The 19,451-nt window shown below is 34.1% G+C and overlaps 1 protein-coding gene across 4 annotated transcripts in view; it reads right to left on the reverse strand.

Moving 5' to 3' along the window:
* Positions 1-19,451, reverse strand: part of LOC110101691 (protein CHROMATIN REMODELING 20) — a 42,904-nt gene that overhangs the window by 613 nt on the left and 22,840 nt on the right. For 3 of the 4 annotated variants that reach the window (XM_020829688.2, XM_020829690.2, XM_020829691.2), the window contains 17 exons: positions 16,850-16,933; positions 16,096-16,581; positions 15,184-15,464; positions 14,577-14,667; positions 14,288-14,503; positions 13,935-14,054; positions 11,574-11,740; positions 11,274-11,415; positions 5,271-5,420; positions 5,131-5,186; positions 4,722-5,028; positions 4,491-4,629; positions 2,988-3,034; positions 2,412-2,644; positions 2,097-2,300; positions 1,847-1,925; positions 1,216-1,466 (listed from right to left, as the gene is read on the reverse strand). In XM_020829688.2, coding sequence (XP_020685347.1) covers positions 1,216-1,466; positions 1,847-1,925; positions 2,097-2,300; positions 2,412-2,644; positions 2,988-3,034; positions 4,491-4,629; positions 4,722-5,028; positions 5,131-5,186; positions 5,271-5,420; positions 11,274-11,415; positions 11,574-11,740; positions 13,935-14,054; positions 14,288-14,503; positions 14,577-14,667; positions 15,184-15,464; positions 16,096-16,581; positions 16,850-16,933 — 3,053 coding nt within the window. The remainder of the gene's footprint in view (positions 1-1,215; positions 1,467-1,846; positions 1,926-2,096; positions 2,301-2,411; positions 2,645-2,987; positions 3,035-4,490; positions 4,630-4,721; positions 5,029-5,130; positions 5,187-5,270; positions 5,421-11,273; positions 11,416-11,573; positions 11,741-13,934; positions 14,055-14,287; positions 14,504-14,576; positions 14,668-15,183; positions 15,465-16,095; positions 16,582-16,849; positions 16,934-19,451) is intronic. The other variant, XM_020829689.2, reaches the window with a different exon arrangement.

The following is a 19,451-nucleotide window of genomic DNA, read 5'->3' on the forward strand; positions in this document are numbered from 1 at the left end:
GATTAGTAGCAGAAGGATCAATGGATGCAATCATAGAATATAATGGGAACTTTCAAAAGAATAAAAATTAAGAAAAATAAATGAGCCATTAACCAAGTACATTATGATGATGATAAGATTGAGACAAGCTGAGGTCTGATTTGACATATGATAAATTGCTTGTGAATCAAACTCGATGAGTAGTAAATCAAGTTTGGGCTTGCCCCCCTTGCCCAATCTCAACTTATTAGCTTATACAACAACAATATCAAGCCTTTGTCCCAGTACGTGGGGTCGACTACATGAATCCTTTTTTCTCCATTATGTTATATTAAAAGTCAAATTCTCGTTTAAATTTAATAAAGAAAGATCATTTCTAATATTTTCTAACTAGGTCTTTTTAGGTCTACCTCAATCTTTCAACATAAGTCAAATCTAATGCCTCTACTTTCCTAACCGTGACATCGGAAGGTTGCCGTTTTATGTGACCAAACCATCTAAGGCGACTCTCTCTAATCTTATTTTCTAATGGAGCTACTCAAACCTTTTCACGTATATGTTCATTTCGTATCCTATCTCTAAGGGTAAAAGTCACTCATCCACCTGAGCATCCTCATCTCTACAACACTTTTAACTTTTTTTTTAATCTCTACAACACATAACTTAGTATTATGCTTCTTTTTAATGGCCAAAATTTGACACCATAAAGCATTGCAAGTCTCTAGGTTAAATTTAAAAAAATTATAAAAATTACACTTAAATATATATTAAAATCTGAAGATTTAAGTATAACATTATTTAAAATATTTAAAATCTCTCTTTCTTTCTTATTATTTATTCATTTTATCATTTTATTTCAACAATTGCTTAAATTAGATTCTTCTATCTTTCATGATAAACAAACTTGCTCATCTAAGTTAAAACAAACTCATAAAACTAAACTCAAGTGGAGGGTGGCTCAAGCTTGATTAAACTCGTTTACACCCCTAAAAAGGTTAGATTGAACCACCAAACATTTACTTGAGTGGCAATGCTTTTGGCCTTTGAAATAAAGGTTTAAGAAATCCAAGCAAAAAAAAAAATAAGGGAAGAATGAAAATTTTGGCGTGTACTTTAAGATGATGTGAATAAACCTATTGATAACAATTTGGACGAGTAGAATAGATGGAAGAAACTGAAACTGAAACTGAAGCAAGGTTGATAACAAAGTGATTCATTAATTAAATATTAATTTACCGGGGAAGATGTCTGCTGAGTAAGCTTTCCATTATCTTGTCAGAAGCGTGAGAAGCACCACTAAGAGAGTTCTGCTGAGAAAATTTAAGTTTAGCTTGATTGAGCAAAACCAATTTTCCTTGGCTATCTTCATGGATATCAAGATTTTCTTCATCACCAAATTCAAAAAGATGAAGGATCTCCTCTTTGGACATGGTTCTGTGTATCTGTTGCCGGTCCACAACCCTAGCTGCAATTCCTTCCTTTGTCACCTGTTTCAAAGCAATAAAATATACTCGGCTATCATGAGGGCTAATTATCACAAGTTGCTCTAGATTGTTATCCCCATCATTATTAATCTTATTCATCATTCTTCATTCCTTCCAGCCGAGTGCAAGTTTTTCTAGACCCCAAAGAGGGAGAAATTATTCCGTGTAGAGACCGGACGAAGAACGCCGTCCATAGATTAACCAGAATGCGCCACGTCAGTGATACCGAGCACTGGGGTGATGTGGCGCATTATGGTTTGTCTTCGGATGACATTCGACATCTGCGTACAATAATTAATCCCAAAAAGGGGGGAAAAGAATGGATGAAGAAGCGAGACATTGGAATTCTTTATCAGTCATACAGAATGAATATAAGATTGTACCTGTCTCTTGTAGATCTTTTCTTCCATAGCACCATGTGCCAATAACCGGTAAGCATAAACAGGTTTCTTTTGCCCGTATCTACAAAGATTTTAAATGGAGATCAAACAATAGTGGAGCAAGCATAACGTCAATATGTAGGCTTCGTTTGGGACGGCTTCCTTAGTGATTCAAAAAACAGTTTTCTAGTACAAAAATTTTAAAATTATTCCAATCGAAGCCTTAAACATAAAATCATTGTTCAGGACATGCCTCCAAACACGAAATATGGCTTGAAGATCGTAGGTCGGATTCCATGAACCATCAACAAGAATAACTCGATTTGCAGCATGGAGGTTTATTCCAAGTGATCCAGCTCGAGTTGATATTAATGTGCATTTTACCCTTGTGTTTGTCGGTTCATTGAACTTCTCAACAATCTTTTGCCTCTCCGAACCATCAGTGCTTCCATCTAACCTGTTCAACGTGTTACAATAATCACTCCCAGAGAGGATTTACAAAAAAATCAACGTTCTACGTTCACAAACAAAAATTTAATCTAGTGAAGAGGTAAGCATTGCAACATACCTATACCAATCCTTGCCTTGTTTCCAATACTTCCCTTCTGAACCTTTCTGGGGAAATTTTGATAAGAAATGCTCTATCATATCAAGTGTTGCCAAGCTTTGGCTAAAAACTAAAGCCTTATCACCAAGCTCTGAACTCATTGATAGTATATCAAGAAGTATAACCATTTTACCACTACATTCAACTTTCTTGTACATCTGATCATCAAGAAGATCTTTCCACCACTCGCATTCCTGTAGAAGCAGATGTTAATATAACATTGATTGTATGCAGAATTATAAAATATGTAGTTCACAGCAAAAAAATATTTAACAAAACCGCATAAGCCCATAAGCACCACCGGTAAATCATGCAAAAAAGCACATTAGCTAGCTTTCCGAGATCTTCTATATCTATAAAGTAACCAATTCAAATTTTTTGTTTCTTCAGGAAAATAGAGAAGGCTGTGTAATAGGAATGAATGGCAAATGACTTAAAAAAGGCTGATCCCAATTGTTCGGGTAGATCTAATAATAATGATGAGGGGTTGAGATTAACTGGCACAAAGAAAAATGTAAAATAGCATGAGCCTGTTACCTCATTATTCAATTTAGGCATGAAGTCATTCCTGGCCCTCAGTTTTTCTGTGAATCACAAAAGATAATCAATCACTAGCTTATAATAGAATTAAAATTAAATAGTGCATAATCAAACTCAGAGATAAGTAACAACTTTCATGAGTGTCCTAAGTTCAGTTTTTTGGGAAAATCTTAAGTATGCAACATAAAATAAAATCAAATTATGGTAAGTGTGGACAAGTAGAAAAATAAATAAATAACAAATTTGAATTTTATTGTTTATATACAAAATATAGAAGTATATATAGAATTCTTCAAAAGTCTAGCAATGAAAATAAATCAAAGCTGATTATTAAAAAAAAAAACCAAGTGAGGCCGATGGCTAGAAGAGGAAGAGGAGACAATGCAATCTAAGGGCTATAAGATGATCAGTCTAATGGTTAGTAGCCTTAATCCGTGTGCTCAAGGATCCCTACTAAATTTAGTTCACTTATAGGTCCTACAAGCATTCAACACCCCCAGTTTCCACTATCAATCTATATTCATTCTTCTATTTCATTTTCATTTCACCACCCACAGCAATGGTATCTTTTCAGTGTATCTATATGGTTTTACAAAAATTTCATTTTATGATTGTGCCAGCAAAAGCTTTTGAGCTCACAAATGGCACAGCTCGGTACACAAAATGTTAACAGATAACCAGCACAAGAATGTCAACGGCACTCAAATTTATATCAAGAAAAGCTTGTGACCCTAACACCGTTCCAGGTTCATCCACAATAAGATGACAAAAACAGCTTATGCTATTGATTTTTGAAACAAAGTACACCATCAGCTATATCTTTTTTCTCACACTTTCCCTGTGCAGCTGATGTGTGGTTCATATATTTAGTGTCAAGCCCCACTTAGTTCTCTAATCATTTATTTGTCTATCTTCAAAACTTTATTTGGTAGATCAATCGTCCATAAAATCCAATTGACTTATCACTACACCTTCAGTTTTCAGTTCATCCACAGAATAAATAACATCTTTCACTCCTAATAAACTCTTAGGACGTGTTCTGAAGCAACAGATTGATGATTTGATATTCAAAGATTATTTATGTCCATGGAAGAAGGGATGAAAATAATAACATTGAAGGAGACCTCCGTTTAAATGAGAACATAAATGTTGCACTTCAGTAAGAACAAGTATTATAACTATTAAGTAATCAAGCTCAACAATGTGCAAAGCAAGGGCTAAACCACCAAAATACAATGAAATCACTCCATAATTGAAGTTTTTTGCAGAAGGTAGATTAGCTCTGAAAAATATAAATTATGGAATCAATTTAGACCCAAAAGTATCAACTGCAAAGTGCAACCTAACTTCTTTGCATTCGACATATGCCTCCATGCATTAGATTATTTGAATATAATATATCAACTGACAGAAGTAATTCCAGATGATCTGAGCTCTAGTTCAATGCTGTGTAAAAAAGAAACATAGGAAATAAAAGGATAATTGACAGTTAATTGTCACCTCCATTGTTTATGTCACTATGTTCCACATTCTCATCACTTGACATATCATCCACAATAAAGTTCTCAACAGCATCCTCTCGCTTTAAGCTGTCTTTGTGTTCTTTGGCCAATTGCAATAGTCCAGGATGATTCCATATCTTAATAAAAAAGCATAATCCACTGAATGTAAGCTAAACTAATAACTGCAAAACAGCAGACTGGAAATCTACTACTAAAGCTAGTCTCATACTTGGGCAAGAGTCTGATAACCTGCAAAGAAACCACTGCGCCTCCTCCCTTTGTCAGAAGATACTTTGTCTACGGTAAATCCATGCAAATCTAAGAATCTTCTGTACAACTTTCTCTGCAATGGAGAAAGCTTTACGGCGATCACAAAAACAGTCTTAGGAGGTAAGTCTTTTTTAACTACACTCATGTCCATTCGTTGAACAAATCCTTTAAGCTGTTCATACAAAATATGTGATCTTTGGTTCATAATTTTTACATCATGTGCAGTAGAATTTGTGTGTTGACCATTCTCAATGGGATTCTGGAACCTGCATGCAACATTAAATCAGAAATTGAAGAACAGAATCAAATACTATACATAATATCAATTCAAATAAATGATGAAGAAGATAACAATCTAAGTATCATACCGGTTTCGGAATTCATGACTACTCCCTAGAAATCCTTCTCTTACAAAATCAACCATCTGCTCCTCCAACCAGCCAAAATTTATATTATCAATGATGAAAAAGAGTCGGGTCTCAAGTAAAAAAATGGCAAATTTTCTTACACAGTAATATTCCATCAGATTGTTCTGCAAGGGAGATCCAGTTAATGCAATTCTTCTTTGTGTCCTTACTTGTTTCAAAGCTAGGGTTATATCCGCCCTTGTGTTCTTGATCATATGAGCCTCATCACAAACCAACACATCAGGTCCATACTGAGGAAAAAAGATGGGATTCAATTTTAGTAAAAGTAAAGATGTACCAACAGCCATATTGCCAGGTATTGATGAACGGAAAAATTGCTCAATATCCCTCAAATGTTTCAGTGGCATAAAAAGCATATTCCTTCCAATCTATTATCAAGGCTAGGTCCAGGATAGTTTGATCAGGAAATGTGGAGCATGATAGAAATGTCCACACATGCCTATTATATAGATTTTGATAGTGCATAGAGTACTTTCTCTTAGTTCTCAATCATAATTTCATTGGCTAGGTTAATATTAAGGTTTACTTGTCATTTTTTTCCTCCATTTTGGATTAGGTTCAACCTCACCCTTGATAGACTAGGATCCTCACCCCATAGCTCTAGGCCCAGCCTCATCTAATACTAACTTAAAACTTATTAACTGTCCCTAGGTTGGCCAGTCCTAACACTTAATACCTTACATCCCTAGGTATTATGAAATTTTGGAATTCACTTATTTGAATGTATGCCCGCTTTCATCACAAAACAAAAGCATTCATCAAGGTTTGAACATCAAAACAAATCAAAATATTAATTAGTCAAGTTTTCAAGAGTGTGATGATTAAGAATCGTTTAATTAAGATTTAGACATCCTTCAAACTTAAGATCTAATCGATCATCCTCAGCACTCCAAGGTCAATTGCAAGTTTCAAAACGTATACACAAATCAAGGCATATGGATAACATCTTCACCTTTCATAGACAGATTTTTCCTCCTATGTGTGATGCCTTCTCCTTTAATTTAAATGTTTTTTTTAATTTCTAGCAATTATTTGTGTGTGAGTGTATATTGGTATCACGATTGGAATAATAACTTAGCTTGAATTTGAATTGAAATTGAAGTTTCTCTATTATATTTTTCCTTTAGCAATATTTCAACCCTCATAGTGGTGCATTTTGTGGAACAAGAGTACTAACCTAGTGTGAGGCATTTACATACATGATGCCTTACTATTTAATTTCATGCTTATATCATCAACCTAACATATCATTCATAATTTCATCTCCATTTATATAAGTAAAAAAAGAAAAAAAGACAGAAAATTCAAAAAGTGGAAAGAGATTATTGGTGTATTCAATCTCATAAGTCCTAATCCCTCAGTCATTGTCGTCACCCCACACATGCCTACAACGAAGACAAAACCCTTGCTAAACTCCTAACACCCTCTTGAACAACTCAAAACATTTAAGAACCCAACATAATGAACTTGAATGGTGCAAATGAACTAGGAAGTGCCCCTTTTCTATAGCAAAAAATTGATTATGTGCAATGCAGGTCACACCACACTAAAATCTAACCATGTGAAAACCAAAATAATCTAACAATGTGAAAACATGTGATAAATTCGTATTCATCATAAACACCACTGAATTTGCACGCAAGCAAACTGAAGGAAGAATGTGCCCTTTTAACATTTTAAAAATTAAACTTTACACGCATTTTAATGACAAACATTTTCACAAGCAATATAAAAATTCAGATATTTTACATCATGCATGTGTTACGACACAATTATCAAATTCAAATGAGTACCTCGAGAAGTATGCAGCTATCTCGAGAAGCATGGAGTCACTTTGAGAAGCATGGAACAACCTCAAGAAGCATGCAATCATCTCCAGAAGTATGCAATTGCCTAGAGAAGCATGCAATTACTTCAAGAAATGTGTAGACATCTACGAAAGCATGCAACAACTCTAAGAAACATGCTAACATTACCATTGCACGCAAGTATATCAAAAAGCATGCAAGTATACTATGCAAATGTATTAAAAAGCATCCAAGTTCAACATATTTGTGCACTAAATAACATGCAAGTATATTGAAAAACATGTAAATACATTGTGCAAATGTATGTAAATACATTGTGCAAATGTATCAAAAATCATGCAAAAGCACCATATAAACTTATTGAAAAGCATGATAGTATATTATGCAAATGCATTGATAAGCTCACAAAATGCATTAAAACGCCAAAGAACACCTAAGTAGATTGAGCAAATACATCAAAAAACTTGTAAGTGCACTATGAGATGCATTGAACAATGTGGAAGTATATTACAATTATGCAAATGCACTATACAATAGGTTGAAAAGCACGCACGCCATCTAAAAAAAATCAAATTATTAAAATTTAAAAGCTCGCATGTCATAAATGCACAAAAAAAAAATCTAAGAATGTTGTGTGAACTAAAATTAAGATTAAATTTGAATTCACCTAGCTCTGAGGTTCGTGCAACACTTTTTAAGAATATGAGCAACTACAACAACAACATCAAGTCTTTATCCCACAATGTGCGGTCGGCTACATGAATCTTTTTTCTCCATTGTGTCTGGTTAAGAGTCAAATTCTCATTTTCATTTCTAATATTTTCTAACCAAGTCTTTTTAGGTCTAACTTTTTTAACATAGGTTAAATATAATACATCTACTCTCCTAACCGGGTCATCGGAAGGCCTCCGTTTTATGTGGCAAAATCATCTAAGGCACTCTCTCTAATCTTATCTTCCATTGGAGCTACTCCAACCTTTTCACGTATATGCTCATTTTACATCATGTCTAGAACATGAGCAACTATTTTTTTTTAAATTGACAAACTCTTTCAACTGAAAATTTAAACTATCATTATACATGATATCTTCAAGCAAGTTGCCTTGTCAATAGGGCAACATCGTAATCTCATATTTCAAGTATGATCTATCGTGTCCCAAATGCTAGATCCACATGACTCCCCATGATGGTCACAGTACTAGAAATTCTCAACCATAGAGGAATATGATTTTCAAAATGCCCCCAAATTTTAATATAGATCACTTAGGAGCCATGTCGGGAAAAAATTAAAAATATAAAAAAAATAAAAATGTGAAAAATGACAAGTAAAATTAATCGCCTCAAACTTAAAAATGATAATTATACACCCACCACAATCATTTGTCAAAGGTGATAAAATTAAGAATGACCTCAGCTCACAAAGAGCTCATGTCTTGGCAAGGCTATTATCATATTCATTCTTAAACAATCTCTCGTGAGTAAAGGCTTGTCATGTGTCTTCTAACCGATGATTTTACCGCCAAATAGCACCATGTGTAAATGGTTATGATCGAGCCATTTGATCAAGGGTTTTTACAAGAAAAAAATGATATCATTAAATAACTGCATGACCTGAGACCATAAGTTCCCCAATGACTTAAACAAAATTTTTAGTAAATGATATGGTACACTTGACAGGGCATAAAGCACTTTATTAGTCGAAGTTTACTTAAATTCATCCCCTTTAATAAACATCCACTTTGGGTCTATCAGATTTCCTTGGATGATGCAAGCTATGACTATGGACATAGATCCTTTGGTCATGCTGAATTGACTACCTCTACTAACTAATTAGACTATAATCCATAACAATTTGAAACCACATAACCATAGTAGCTTGATCAAATTCTTCATCATTTCCCACACAATCTGCTTAGTTTACGGTGAAAAATTTTCAATCCTAAATCAAATTTGCCACTACTATAGGCTAATCATTTAGTTTCTAATGACTGGCCTTAAACAAAAAATTTCTCTCATCACTAAAAAGGGATAATTAACAAGAGCTTGTACCTACAAGAAACATACAATCACATCATAAAGTCCTCACAAAATGAAGATGAAATCTTTGAGCAGTGTCGTATCTTCGATATAATCTAACTTTTGAAAAAATTCAACTGAAAAATTTTAACTCTCATTAGATCCTAGATGCCAAATTTCAAAGCCCACAATATGACATAATGGATTTCACACGTTGTAGTCAAAAAATCAATCATATTGATCTTAGATCTTTTTCCATATAAAAGGGCAGAAAACTTTTAATATAAAATATATTTCTACGTATGTACATCTCAAAGTATTTATCACTACTTCAAGATAATTGTCAATATACTTCAAATTCATACACAAGTGGTCTCAAAAGTCAGATCAAGCCTATCCATACTTGTCAACCTTAGTAACAGGTGACAAAGATGATTTTATGCCTTGTAAAGATAATTTGACCATCGGTAGCAACATCAGGAGTCTTGATGGGACCTAGCAAGTTTAAAAGACCAATGGAGAACACAAAAGAAAGTAGAACACAAATCGATCCAAAATCTTAGTAAACAAAGCACCAAATAACATTAAACAAACTGAAATTATTTTATAAGAAGATAGAAAACTAAAAGAAACTACCCTCAGAACAATCAGCTAGTGGTCACCTCACAAGAAACGATAAATTAGGTAAATAGAATGCTCAAGGACATGTAAACCAGTGGTCCACCACAGCTACTTTGATCCAATCCAACGTCTGCCACAACTCCTCCAGCAAATCCCAACAAAACTTACCAACCAATAGCACTCTCAATTTTAGAAGATAGATACAATGGGGTGGAAACTTATGGAGAGAAGAAAGGGTTAGAAGACTTGGAAGAAGAAACAAGAAGAGAAGAAGTAGCTCTCGAGCTAGAGAAGAAATCCTAAGGTTTTTACTTTGTTTTCACTTGCCAAAAACTTCCTACAACAGCCCAAAACTCCCCTATAAATAAGAAAGAAAAGGAGGCCAACAGCCATCAACAGCAGCCCCCTACAGCCAATAAAAAAGGAAATAAAAAGGCAGCAATAAGGCACGTCTGAACCCCTACCCGAACAGCCACAACAAGGGGAACCGGGAAAACCAGGGAACAAGAACCGATCAGAACATGGAAAGCTAGGGAGCAGGAACTGAACATCCAAAAGGCCAAGCACCAGCTCAGCCACCCCCAACAAACCCAAGTCAACCCAAACACAAGCACCCAAAGAAGCTAGCACACCAAAGGAAAACATGTTCAAAGAACATCTAAACCACACATGATCATCGGTTTCCCTCCATCATTGGGTAAACAAAAAAAATAAAATTCAAAAATTGCAATAACATAAAAAATAAAAATCATGATCATTTGAATGCATCAAGTCTTCAAAATGGTTGAGTTGAATTGCATGAGACGTAATTTATGATTTTAATCTTGTAAAGTTATTAAAATAACTTAAAACTTTAGGCAGTTGTTGCTTAGGATATTTCAAGCACGTTAGATGGCTTGAGTTGCACTGAATTTTCATATGACCTCTGTAAACCATAAAATATATCCCCCGTTTATAATACATCCTTTATGAATAGTAGAACGCTTATGAAACTATAAAGCTTCATAGTAGTTGCCATGCATTCATTAAACTGAACACTCTAATAAAGCATTTGAAAATATTAGGAAAGAACACATGCATATTTGTGTAAAATAGAGTTAACCCCTCACATCGCTTTCAACTGAAATGAATGGAGAAGGATCCATGAAATGAACAAAAATAGTGGGGATAAAGCTAATGATGATGATCTTGATCAACAGGTAATCCTTTGCCCTATTCTTTTTGAAATTACATTATTTCAAAAAAGAAATACCTATGCCCTATGAATGTTTCGAGCTTTTACAATAGTTTTGTACCAGTACTGCATGATGAAGGTGGTTCTATGTTCACATATGTGTTCTATGGTATTCAACCATCTTTATTCGATCTATAAGCACTATGTCAAATGCAACCATGGTGAGTAATTAGGCATTCAAAATTCATTTCACAATCACAAATAAGAACTTAAAACAGCTCTCAAGCTGTTGTGGTTAGTAACAAGCAATAATTATATCATTTTGAAATAATTTTTGCTTTTAAAGTTCCAAGCCTCAGAAAAGAAACATATTAAATTGATCATTTTCAGCTGTTAGTAGAACAAATACCGAAGTAGAAAAATTTAATGAAGATAAATAATGGATCTAAATTCGGCAAACTGACCCGTAAAGCATGGCAAATTTCAATAGCAATATTCCTATCTTTTAGGTGCCTTCCAAGAGATAAGTTTCTAAAAGCGGCGTATCCTATCAGAAATATGCCACCCTTAGCTCTCCACTTTGCAAGTAGATGTGATCTTCTCTCTCTGAGAAAAACAGAAAAATACATCAGCATCATATTGATTGGAAAGTCATCATATGCAATCCTTTATCTGTTCTCTCCTCGGTTGATCTGCATGCATCTGGATGAGGTGGTGCTAAGGAAGAGCAGCTATACATAAAAGGATTACATAACGGTCATTACCTAACAACATCTTCCAGCATCCAAACACGAAGAGGCTTCAAATCAGTAGGCTTCCACTTCAAAAATTCTTGTCTCCAGTTGTGAAGAACATTTACGGGGGTAACTATAAGTGCAGTTCTCAATCCTAAATCAACACTTCTCATGGCCGTGTATAAAAATGCTATCACCTACAAAAAATTAAACAAAAGAAAAACAAGTTATTGAACAGCCTAAGAATCTACAGAAAATGAAAGCAATAGAACATATCCACATTTTCCCTAAATATTAAATATATACTAACATTTTTGGGAAAAATATTACATGAGAATTTTGAGACTGGCTCTTTTATAGATGGAGCAAACAACCAAATGCAAGTGAACATTCAGCCCAACTTCCTAGAAGTGCAATGACAAGTGAAGCACCAACTGGTGATAATAAAGAGCATAGGTTATACTTGAGGTCGAATGACAAACCATCTAGTGATCATATATGGCTTACAAGGACTAATTTGGAGAAGATGACACCTAATCATATGGAGGGCTATTGAACTTCAACTCTTCAATGAAGAGTTCTTTAAGGGCGAGGTGAATTATGAAGCATAGGAAGCTACTAGGCCAATCACAAATAAGAAGAAAATTGGACCCATCAAAAGGAGCATGATGAAGACCTCCAGTATATTTTCCAGATTGTATCAAGATGCCACTCCCCAAGAACTTGGACAGATAACTTACCATATTTAGAAAGAACTATGCGCTCAAGCTTCTAAAATTTTAATTTCTGAACACCAACATGATGTCCAGTTATGACTAAAGATGTCTCTTAACAAATTTTAATTATGTTTGTGGACATATAAATCGTTCATAGCATGCATTAATATTCAAAGATCTAGTTAAAATTTCAATTAGAGTTCTTGGTAAATTATAGCTTAAAACAATCCTAATCTCTTGCTTAACACTATTAACAAAGCAAGTGATAACAAGTGAAACCATTTTTAACTTTAAAGTTATCATGGTATGCAGACACTATAATTATTGTCAACAACCATCAATGTGACTAAGCAATTGATCTCGATATTCTACGTATGACATAAATTGCTCTTCGAGTCTGTCTCATATCAACCCATGTTGGCTTTGTTCTGCTTGCGAACCTACAGCAATAATTTTTAGAAAAACCAACTAGTTTTGTTTCAATAAATTTTTGCTTTTTAGAATCAAATAAATAGCACTTTTAAAATAAGTATTCCAAATTATCAATCAAATATATATATTTGACACGATGACAAATCAGGCCTTAATACCAATTTAATGTAAAATGGTTATTATCCTATGGTTAAAATGCAAACTAGGATGATACGCAAAAACAAATTCACAATCTGCAAGTTAATAACACCAGCTCTTAACTTAGCAACATATATCACTTTAAATGTAAAGATAGCAAAAAAAAACATCTTTCATCCCAAGAGATAACTTAATATAGTCATTAAAATTCAAAAATTCAACAAGAAAATAGTGACCCAATATTAAATTTCAGCAACAATCAAGTTCACATGTAAAAATAAAAATATAGCGCACATCATACTCAACTAAATTCCAATCAACCACACAGATTGTGAGGAAATTCTTCTCGCACAAGGGAAACAATGCAAATGATAATGTTGGATTGCACAATGGGGCCTTGAATAGGTCCTTCATTGGATCCAATTATGCTAGTCTTCGTCGAAAGTTTTGCCAGCACCTTTCTCCTTTGTCCGGTACATCCATTCTTGCCATCATCGCAACTCCATTACATGTCATCTGCAAGGCTATGGTGGGTGGATGTTTGTCCAGAAAAGTCTAGGAAACTTATAGATAGAAACACTACGTTGTTTGTGGACACAACCATGGTTGTTTTTCTTAATAAAACGACGCATTTTAACACCTTTAATGAGTTCTTTTCCGATCTAACTAACCCTAAGAACCATAAAACGATGCATGCTAACACATGTACCAACAGATATGACATTATTTCACTGTGATCTGAAACAATCCTTAAGAACCAATTCACATAAATTGCATTCCTAATGAACATAGAAATTTAAATTTACATCACTATTGATACCAGATCATGGAGAATGTGCTTGCAGCGCAACTTATCCGTAGTTATACAAGCAAATACAACATTGTTTCATAGATAACAGCTTACAACACAAGGTTGCCAATGAACTCTAAAATTAAACCTATTCCTTCAAAGTAGAAAACTACAACTAGGCAGGACAATTAACATCAAAAAGGCACTGTGTACCCAATACCAACAACAAAAGAAATTGGTTCATTCAGATTACAATCTGAACAAGAAAAAAGGATAACATGTTTGGCATGTGAGCGTTAGTTTGTGATGGCAAACCTGAAAAGTTTTCCCAAGGCCCATGGTATGGGCTAAAATGCATCCAAGGCCCTTATCCCCTGATTTAACCTTTCTTACAGACTGTATAATGTTCTCCCACATAAATCGTATTCCTTCAACCTGGAAAACAGTAATATTTAATCAAGAAAAACTGCATGGTCAACCAGAAATTCAAGAATATATGAGATTGGAGAAGCTTTAAGTGGTTTTGAAGTGGACAGATGCGGAAAATGACATAGGTGGTGGAATTCACAATATAGTCAACAAAGATATAAGAAAATAATATGATTAAAATTATAACATTGACTTCAGCAAAGCAAAACATAAAACAGGACACCGGATTGGCAAACCACCTGATGTGGCTTTAATTTCATAGACAGACTAGGAGCAATTCTAACTGGCTCCTCATCATCCTCCCTAGCAACATTAACAACATAGCCTTCTCCTGGATCATCAAGCATTCTGAGAGTTTCGATTGCTGAAGTGCTCCTGTTAATTTCTGCTAGAGTTTTACCATAGGATTTCTTAGCCGACTGTGCTTGCATAGATCTTAGATATTCTTGCCGGGCCTACAACAGAAGTTAAAACAAGTAAGCGAAACAGAGGAAATAATAATGTCAAATGGAATAAACTGATAAAAACCTTCTCTATTGCTATTTTTTCCTTTGTTTCTTCCCCAAGCTCAGTGTCATCCAGGATTCTCCTGATCTTTTTCTTCCGTCTCTTGCTGGTACTAAAATAACAAAGAAGAATGAACAAAAAACACTTATTAGACCTATGAGCTTTTTGCATACAAGTGTATGGCAGAATTTAGGACAACTGTAACTTCTAGAAGAAGGTTCCCAAAGGTAGAAGGAAAATTCTTGCATCATTTTTCAAGCCATACTTTATATAAAAGAAAGTGAATTTCATGCATCAAGGCATAATTGAAAAGCTGTAAAGCTAAGTTCCACACTTCATATGCCCAAAGCAAGAACTAGTCCTTAGCATAGACGGTCATAACAGGGAAGTTGTAAATGATGCATATAATTGAACGGAAAAATATTTATGTAAAGCAGAATAATGCAACTAATGGAATGAGCGTTTACTTGAAAAAAATAACTAAGACATGCATGGAATGTTTACAAAATCATAAGCAAAACAAAAATTCTTAAGAGAGTGGACATATTCTCATTGTAATATCAGAATTAATAGTTTGGGAACCCACCAGAAGCACGGAATGTTACAGTAATGCAGAAGTATCCATTACCTTATCGATACATTGATTTCAGCATCCGAAAATGCTGAATCACTGTCAGAACTGGTTGCAGGCAAAACTCCAAGGGCCTTATCACATTCAATTATAAGCCGATGCAATAAAATAGGCAAACAGCAGTAACAACGCCAATCAATGTTCTTAGCTTCTGATAAATCTTCTTTGCCGAAATTCCTTGATATGCATGCTTCACAGAATAGCATCTTACAAGTGTTACAGTTCACCAAACCATCACACTTTCCACACCATGCACAAAATTCACCAGAGAAAGTACCCTGCAGCAATGAAGTGCATTAAAAACAGTTCAAAATGAGTAATAATTGACCTATTAAAGTGTGTTATGAATCAAACGCCATCTCTAACAAAATTCATACCACTGGAGCGTCTATGCAACCACTTGCTCTATATGCTTTTTTATTATTATTGAAACACCCTCGACCAGTTTTGATCATAGAGTAACAAAAGGTCAAACATAGGTATGCAAGCAGGCAATATTATTCCCTACCACCCTCACCCTCTGATGTTCATACATAACCAGTGAATATTTTCATGGACTGCAATGGATTTACTTTCCCCAACTAACTCAGCAAAATGCATGCTCCTATCAGGATTATACATCAAAATCGGACAAAATAATTTAGACTAAAGAATAATAAAGGTTTTCTATCTCTATCATACCTTATGAGACAAACTAATAGGAAACCCAAAGGAATGATTGTCCCAAAATGTATGAATAGCATTCCTAAAGTTTGAAATGATTGAGGATGCGTCCATGCTCTTTTTTTTTCTTGCAACCATAATAGTTAAGTAATGGTGTCTATACTCAATGGAAATACATAAACATGAGGTTTAGGTTAAGATAATACTTGTCTAGAAGAACATAATAAATTTTGAGATCATGCCTACCTTGGCTTGCATCTTTCTTTCGATAACAGATTTGCAACATCCACAAACAGCAACTCCCAAAAGTGGATGCCTGTTCACTAGAGGAGGCTTTAAGGTATCACAACAAGATGTACACAGAATCTCCTTTTCAAAGGTTTTACATTTTCCTGGATCTGGTGATGACACCTCATCAACATCAATAACATCAATGGTTTTAACTTGTTTTGGTGAGTGCTGTTCAGTGTTGGCTGCACCGTGAACACTAGAAGCGGCTCTATTCTCCAGGACTTCATCATCACTGTCTATTGAAACAGTTTTGCACCTCTTATTCTTTGTTTCAAATTCCTCAGTATCAGCTGAAAGATTCCAGTCACCATTAAAATTTTGGCTAGCATTTTTAGTTATATTTGTAATATCCAAATTGTTCCCAATATCTTTTGCAGATATATTACCATCGTTAGCATCCACAAAACCATTTTCAGAATGGTTTTCCAACAAGGAGTCTACCTGAAAACATTCATATGAAGAAAAATAAGTGAGGGGATCTTTGACAACTGGAACCTGTTATAGAATATTACTTTATTTCATTATTCGTAACATATAGAAGATAAAAAAGATTTGTACAGAAGAGTTCAATAGTTTTAGCAAAATAGATCTGAAAACCTCATGAAAGATAGCGAACAATTAGCACAACAGCGAACAACAGCGAACAGAGAAGGATTTTTTTCTACTTCTACAGCGTTTAACATGTAAATTTTTGATATAGCTCATTTACCCTGTATCTTTTGCTTTTCTGTCGCTTCCGCTTTAAGCGCTGTTGCAATTTATGTGTGAAATTGGCATCATCCTGCTCCATTACCTAGTCAAAATAATATTACTTAGAATTAGAATTAAAAAAAAAAAAAGCGGAAAAGCCCATAGAACTACAAACAAATAAATATGACAGAAATGCAGTTGTTTCAATAGTCAGAGTTAAAAATAAAAGTTTCAACTTAAAAACGGCAAGCTGGTGAGGCCATCGCAAGTTTTTTGGGCCTGGCATAAACTTTTCCCTCTGCAGGACTACTATATTAAAACTTCAGCCCACACACAACAAATCTTGGTCAAATATGGGTGGGACAAACAGACATGAAACCTATTGATCAAAATCTAGAAGCAAATGACCTACATGTAGTAATGTTGTAAAAATCAAAATTGGTAAAAAGTCACAATTAATGGAAATGAAAAATCTAAAGAATGTACTATCACATTTCTTGGAAATAGAAAGGGCATAACCGAGTGCATAAAGCTACGATCAATGCAATGCATTGTTTAAAATTGAGCAATATGAGGCAAGCCTTGAGCCCGCCTCAATACAATTCCAATGAAAAATGCCTCGAAGTTTACGCCTCAAGATTTTTTCATGAGGCTTACGCCTTAGCTTCATTGAGGTTTGCCTTGAGACATGTCTCACCTCATTGGCGTGAGGCTTACGCCTCACCCTATTTATATATTTCTTATTAAAACTTACCTAAATCCTAAACTAAAGCCACGAACAATCATGTCTTCATGCATCCCCGAGTCGCAACAACTTTCTCTCAACTGCGTTGACCTCCAGCACGTTGCCTTCTCCTCAGCCACCACCATTTAGCCACCGCTGGGATCTCTTGAAAGCCGCACACCACCACCTCCTTCTTTAAAAATTTTGAAGTATTAATCACATCTTTATATTAATGAAAAAGGAAGACTAAATTAAATGACGAATAAGCATATTAGGAGGCATTGGACTCCACAAGATGAGACAGGGGAGAGACTAATTTGTTATAATGATGACTCAAATAAAGACCCCCTCTATAATGACAATGCATCTGATTTATGACCGTGCATATGATTTCTGTTTTGTTGTCAACTATTTCAGCTTTCTTTAGGAATTAAATGTGGATGAGTAGGGAACTGAAAAAGCTTAATGTTATATGATACTTTTATGCAATTCATATATTTAATATTATTTTGCTCTTATTATACTTAGATTTTAATTATATTTCAGGCAATTTATCACTTGTCATTTTAGATTTTGTGTAATTTTTGAATATATATATATATATATATATATATATATTTATTTGTTAATTCATACTTCAATAGAAATTTAATATGTCATCCTGTAACATATTATTTGGGTATTATATAAAAAGTCGTTTTTGACCTTTATTTTCACTTTGTAATTTTTTAATTTTGAGACTTATGCCTAAAAACAGCTTGAGGCTTACGCATCGCCTCACAAACTAAAAACGCATCAATACCCAATTTCGTAATTTTAAACCTTAATGCAATGTATGCAGAGGAATTAAAGTAAGCAAACCTAACCCTGGCAATGCAAAGAGTTCATCTTTGTGACTTTAACCCATAACCTCCAAGTCATAATGGCTGCAACACACTACTTTAGATCTTCCCTCAAAAATCAATTACAAGAAATGAAACTTGATATTATTAAAGAAACTCCTAAAAAAATGGTCATGCCTTATCCCTATAATTGTGTCAGTTACAGCAAATTGAATATTAGAATTATGATAATAGGCAAATATGCTGCTGCTTCTTTAATTAATTTTAGAATAACTGATAAAACTTCATCCTATTGATAAAGTAAGAAAATTAAAAACATTTGTAATTTCAAAATACCTTTTAAATTGGCATATTAGAAAGTGTATAGAATTGAGACACATTATTGAAGCTGTGTGGAGAAAATAAATTCGAGATAAAAAAATGCAAAGATGGAAAAACCATAATTAGAATTGGTTGATATGCAAAAACCTTAAGTATGTACAATTTAGTCATGTAGAGAAAAGGTGAACCCATATAACAATAAGATGCAGCTTGCAGCATCTACACAACAGAATTGATTAGCACAGAAATCAGACAAACTATATGAATACTACTAACATCTTCCTACAAGAGGCGAGGAGGAAAGGATGCAGAGAAAAGACAACCTCACCTAAGTATAGCTGAATCTTATCAAGGCATATATTGATTAATTTATCCTTTTGAGAAAAAAATCCACACCAAAAAAACAAAAAAGTTATATAGATTGACAAATGTTGTCTATGGCTACAGGACTCTCAAATATTATTATGAAGATATAAATACTTCATTCCATCATCATAAGTCAAATGATGTCAGCTACACCAATAAACCGCTGTGTAGATTACACTCAAATAAGTCATATCTACTTGTTCACATGAATCAAACTTTTTTTTTTTTTTCACATGAATCAAACATAAGAAAGCAAGTAATGTACTATAAAATCCTATTGAAAAAAAAAATAAGAATAATTTATATAGTTCAACATTATTAAATAATGATATCAAATTATACAACAACAACAACAAGCCTTTATCCCA

The sequence above is a fragment of the Dendrobium catenatum genome, unplaced genomic scaffold, assembly GCF_001605985.2.
Source record: "Dendrobium catenatum unplaced genomic scaffold, ASM160598v2 fragScaff_scaffold_772, whole genome shotgun sequence".
Taxonomy (NCBI): Eukaryota; Viridiplantae; Streptophyta; class Magnoliopsida; order Asparagales; family Orchidaceae; genus Dendrobium; species Dendrobium catenatum.